Source organism: Platichthys flesus, chromosome 10 (assembly GCF_949316205.1).
Source record: "Platichthys flesus chromosome 10, fPlaFle2.1, whole genome shotgun sequence".
Lineage (NCBI taxonomy): Eukaryota > Metazoa > Chordata > Actinopteri > Pleuronectiformes > Pleuronectidae > Platichthys > Platichthys flesus.
The window spans coordinates 26,368,830-26,374,668 of NC_084954.1; the positions used below are offsets into that span (position 1 = coordinate 26,368,830).

The 5,839-nt window shown below is 38.9% G+C and overlaps 1 protein-coding gene across 1 annotated transcript; it reads left to right on the forward strand.

The window, feature by feature from the left end:
* Positions 1-449: 449 nt before the first annotated feature.
* On the forward strand, positions 450-3,436 carry gsc (goosecoid). The gene is made up of 3 exons (XM_062397863.1): positions 450-895; positions 1,535-1,794; positions 2,831-3,436. The coding sequence occupies exons 1-3, from the start codon at positions 580-582 to the stop codon at positions 2,978-2,980; spliced, it is 726 nt and encodes a 241-aa protein (XP_062253847.1). The 5' UTR covers positions 450-579; the 3' UTR covers positions 2,981-3,436.
* The last annotated feature ends 2,403 nt before the right edge of the window (positions 3,437-5,839 follow it).

Genomic DNA, 5,839 nt, shown 5'->3' on the forward strand with positions numbered 1-5,839 from the left:
GCACAGTTACCTGTGGGCTGTTAGTTAATATTAAATCGTTTTTTTTTGTTAAACCTTTAAACATGTCCCCTTCCCAACAAAGCGAAAGCAATACAAAAAAATCTGTATTCTTCCTGGTCCAATATAATATGGAGATCATGAACTAGTGAATTTTTGGGAAAAGGCCAGTCCTGCCGTCTTTGTAAATACTGATATTGATGTAGCCAGTTAGATTATGTTGTCTTCAATGACGGGGAAATAATCCGATTAGTCTGTAGGAACAACAATTTGACTCGGATTATCCTAATTGAATTAATTGTTAATACACAGATGTGTCGACATTCAGCATCTGATCCTAGTGCAACGCTGCTCCGACGTGACGTCATCAGGGTATAAAAGTTGCTGGCCCCACTAAAACCACCAGTCTGCATCCATGAGACGAGCTCTCGTAGTCGTAACCACATACAAAAAAATGAAGTCTCCAGAGTCGTCATGACGCAGTTTTAGAAAACTTTTGTCCACGCAGAAAGGAAATCGAAAGCATTTTACTTACAGATTAGTTTTCACCTTTCCGACTTTTTCTGTGTCCGAGCTGTAGTAATGCCAGCCGGGATGTTCAGCATAGACAGTATCTTGTCCGGCCGACCGAGCTGCAAGGAGCCGCTTCTGCTACATAGGGGCGGACCACTGGTGCTGTCCGCCGGCCTGACGGATTCTATCTACACCGACTATAACGGACTGTACACGACCACATGTGGACCTTCTCCCCCCAGTATTCAGTCTGTGAACGGGACCAGGATAGGATATAACGGTTATTACTACGGACAGCTGCAGGTCCAGGGCGCTGGAGGAGGACCGCCATGCTGCGGCTCTGTGCCCGGCCTCAGCTCACAGCAGTGCCCTTGCATCCCAGCAGGTAGGACAGCTAAGCTCCTGTTCTTTTGACGTTTCAGATTAAAACTAATATTGAAAGGAATAAAAAGTGGAAGTTTTGCAAAAAGTAACCTTAATAAAGTTTATGTTTGATGTTTTGGTGCTAACTCCAACACAAATGTTCTGAAAAAGAAAATATTATTCCTTAAAGCACGTCATGCTCGTGACGAATTTATCCTTATATTTGAATGCACGGACTGAACATGAACTACGAGTTTATACAAAAAGATAAAGTTAGATTATTCTGTTATTTAAGCTAACAATAAACATTATTCTTATTAGTATAACTAGCTGCTATGGGTGAAAAGCTAGAAGGGGTCGTCCATAAACCAGAAGGTCGGTGGTTTGATCACAGGATCCCCCATTCCGCGCGCCGAAGATACTGAACCCCAAATTGCCCCTGACAGCGGTCCCAGCATGTGTGACTGATGAGTGATACCAGGCTGCCCACAGATGAACTGTATGAGAGTGTCTGTAAATGAGTGTGCCAAAACTATATTGTAAAGCCATTTGAGTGGTCGTCATGAAGAAAAGCGCTATAAAGCTAAATTAAGATTATTATTGTTATTACCAAAAGTAGCTTGTTGCCATGTATGATTTTTCTGCATCCTCCGTCCCACAGGCTACGACAGCACAAGCTCTGTGCTGATTTCTCCGGTCCCTCATCAGATGATGTCCTACATGAACATGGGCAGCCTGTCACGAACCGAGCTGCAGCTATTAAATCAGCTGCATTGCCGCAGGAAGCGGAGGCACCGAACCATCTTCACTGACGAGCAGCTGGAAGCTCTGGAGGGCCTCTTCCAAGAGACCAAATATCCGGACGTCGGCACCCGAGAGCAACTGGCACGCAAAGTGCATCTCCGAGAGGAGAAGGTTGAGGTCAGATGTGCTTTGACTTTTCCCACAGTTTTCGCTTCCTACTGTCGTTTAAAATGTTTCACTCCGCTAATTCAGATTGGTTATGGATTCAAACGAGTAGAAGTAATATTAATAATAATGCTTTTATTATTAAGATTCTCAATTGTATTAGTGGACTAAGACCCATTACTATAAAGCTAGGCCTCATTTGGTTAAATTCAATTCAATTTTATTTGTATAGACGAGACCTTAAAAAGCTAGCACTTTGGCGAACGTGGAGAGATAAAACTCTGTCCGTTGTTGTTGTTATTCATATATCTATTTTAGGGCATAGTTTCCAGGTTACTTCAGAAAATATTTTTTGTAATCACCTTACTTAGTTCGTTTAGTTTTCTCTTGTTGCTCTTCATAATTAAAGGATTTACTCATGTCTCATTTTTAAAAAGATAAATGTACTGAGGTCTAATCATTTTTACCTCAACGGACTCAAAATATTTTTGATAAATAGGCTATAACACCAGGTAGCACCCTTGTGGAAACGTTTTAATTAATTAAACTGTACCTATAACATAACATTTTGAGTTAATTAAACCGAAGTTGGGATTGCAAATCTGTCTGGCAAACAACGACTGAACACTAGATCATTTCCTTTTTTACGATTTAACAAAAATATTTAACATTCCCTTTAGAATTACAGTAGTTATGTGGGCTCTTTATTGTCCAGATGACCGTTTTCGCAAGCGATATGAAATGAAATACCTTTAATTGTTTATACAAAAGTTTAATATATGCACTTCGCCACAAATAATTGGCGACATAATTTACAACATCGCAAATGAAAATATGACGCATTCGTGGTCATGATATGACATGTGCACTGTTAATGAAGAATTAAGAAAATATGTTACAAGCCTAGTGATCGTTTTAATGAATGACTTCAATCATTGTATTATTTCTTCGATTACTCCTAAGGAATTACACAAACGCTTGCGAAGTCATGGTCTCGGACGGCTGGAGCGACTATGTATTAATGTAACTCTGCTTTCTTATCATGTAGGTTTGGTTCAAAAACAGACGCGCAAAGTGGAGGAGGCAGAAAAGGTCTTCATCAGAGGAATCAGAGAACTCTCAAAAATGGAACAAATCGACCAAAACTTCTGCTGAAAAAACCGAAGAGAATAAAAGTGATGTGGACTCGGACAGCTGATAATATAATAAAGCGACCTAACGGGAAAAGTGTATGTACATACAATTGATGTGGACTCGATAACATGCAGGTGCTGTGATGAAACGTGTTGCCACCGTGCACAGTTGTACATATCTACATTATATTATGGATTCTTTGTCCGCTATTTATATTTAATTTAAGGTGTGTTGCGATGTTATGTCTGCCAAAGAATGTGGCGGCTGGCGGATTGACTTGCCTCAATGTTATACGTGACGCTTTTATGGATGTTGAATATTGTAATCTGGTATTTTATTTAATTTTAAACACATTACATTCCACAGTATGTTAAATGTCCAGAGGCTGAGAACAGCCTCACCACAGAGTTGTGGTGTGGAGGTTTTTTGTCATTTTATTTAGCAAAAATAAGAAAACCTACTTAAAAAGACAACGACTATGGTCTTCAGTAAAGTATAATTGAAACGTCATAAACATTGTGTATGATTTTATTATTTCATATATGTTTCTTTGATGGGTTTAAAATTGAATTGCGGAGTCATATATACAAAACCTGTCCCCAATAAACAAATAGGACGATCTCCCGTTAGTGCCGGAAATCGTGAGCTTTCAAAATCATATTTACATATTCAGCAAATTAGGGCTGCAACTATAAGTGCTTAAGCTATGCATCAATTCTTATCACATTGTTAGTCATATTCTACCAAAATGGAAACTTCTTTTGAGACGATTTACTGTATTGTTTTCTATTCTATTATGACTGTATCTGAGCCCCTCCAAACGAGATATAATGTGTTCTTCCGTGACCCATGCGACATTCAAGTTTGGGGCAAATAATAATTTGACACTTTAAACAATGTGAAAACCAGTGATCAGGTATTCTTTTTTTAAAGGTCTGCCCCCTTTAGCCTAAAAAATCAAACAATCAAATAATATATACATTTTATATTTTTCATTTAATTGAATTCTGCTTTCTATTCCCCAGAAGAGACGATCCTCAAAATACAACATTTATGTTTCTAAAAGCCATTAAGTCATTAATGTTGGCTATAAAAAGGCATAACATAGCACACAAATAAACACTTTATGGACCATTGCAGAGCTCAATATAATTGTATAGGTCAGCCCCAAGATAATGTTGAGTGCCAAATAGTATTTATATTATACAGCAGTGTCAGGCATGTCAAACAGCAGGCACACGTTCATGTAGGCCTATAGGGTTTTAACTGAATACAATACATTGACAAGCACTTCAGAAAACCAAGCTGATTGGAATCAGAATTTAAGCTGACAAAGGGCGAGACGCGGGTACATCCAGAACACGTTGCCAGCATATAGCAGGGCTATAGAGATAAACAATCATTCACACTTCAATATAGATTTGATCAGTCCTTATCTGCATATTTTTGGATTGCGGGAAGAAGCCGTACCACCTGAAGAAAACCTACGTAGACTTGAGTAAGTAAAAAATTCAAGCTAAAAGTCAGACCAAAATTCCAACAAATTACATAGATATTTGGTTTAGCAAGAATTTTCAGCAATGTATTAAAATATTAAAAATATAATATAATTATAAATATAATCATATAATTACATCAAAAAACTCATGATTTTGGTAAAGAGGATTTGCGACAGACTTACGGTTTACACAATTTGATAACTTCTGTTAAAAAAAATCAGCTGTAACGTGAATTATAGGTGATTATGAGGGAGTGTGAGCAGAAGCTGGAACACTTCATCCAATGCATTTGTTTTTGATTTGGTTCAGATATGCAACTTACGGGGACATATAATGAAAATTCCACTTTTGAAGTACTTCTACACGTTAATTTTGGTACCTGGCATGTCTACCGTCCCCAAAACTCTGGGAAAAAAAAGAATTCCCGCGATTTGTTGTGGTACCTCTATGTCAGAAATGATACGCTAGAGTGCGTCGAATGGGATTACGACCGAAATAAACGTCATAATCACACCATGCCCATGTAGGGCATCTGGCTACATGGCCTTGGACGAGCGAGCTAACGCTCCCCTAGCTCCCTAGGGGCTCCTGGGGAGACCGGCTCCCCGGCTAGCGTTTGCTAGCCGTCAGACATTTAAGTGGCCACATAAGGAAAGGGACCCCGAGACACCTCTAAACGTTGACTCAATAGTGTGGAAGGATGCCGTTGCTGCGCCAGCTCAAGCTCCCACGGCTCCCACGGCTCCCACTGCTCCCAAGCTGGGGAGCTTGGGCTCTTGCAGCCAGGCTCACCGGGGCTGAGGGGGGCGGGGCACTCAAAACAGGTCAATCTGAGGAGGGCTGTTTTAGACAGGGTAAAAAGGATGCTGTTTTAAATGATCCTTGTGGTATTTTTGGCCAAAATACAGACATTTCATTAGGATCCCAAGGAACCATATCAACTGTGGTAAAATGGGCATAATATGTCCCTTTGAAATGACATCACTTATTCTTCGCTTTCTATAACTCTATCTAACACTCTACAACACACCCACTAACCAGAGGGGGATACAGCAAACCCATTGAAACACACAAATAATCGTGTATACATTAAAAGAGAACAGGGCAAAAAGACTTGCAGTCATGTAAATGTCATTAAATTATTCTTACCCTTAAAGCAAAAGTGTTTTGGTCTCAGAAATGTATATATGAGTTATAGCTCCCTTTTTAGTCTTTTAAATCTTTTAAGAGTTAACCTTTTCTATTTTAATAGGTTACAAACATGTTTCTTTTATTATGATTCTTTATGTTTTTTTTTGTAAAACCTGCTACAAAATTTTATTTTAATACTGTATTTTTCATTTAACATTAAAACACAATGTTAGGAGTCTTAAGATGGTCCCTGCCTTCTAATTATCGATTACCATTTACCTAGTGTTTGTATA

Excerpts from the sequence above, each read along its gene's own strand:
- gsc (XM_062397863.1), top strand. The coding sequence starts at position 580 with ATGCCAGCCGGGATGTTCAGCATAGACAGTATCTTGTCCGGCCGACCG. Across the intron at positions 896-1,534 it reads GTGCCCTTGCATCCCAGCAG|GCTACGACAGCACAAGCTCT; the intron begins GTAGGACAGCTA and ends TCCGTCCCACAG. Across the intron at positions 1,795-2,830 it reads TCCGAGAGGAGAAGGTTGAG|GTTTGGTTCAAAAACAGACG; the intron begins GTCAGATGTGCT and ends CTTATCATGTAG.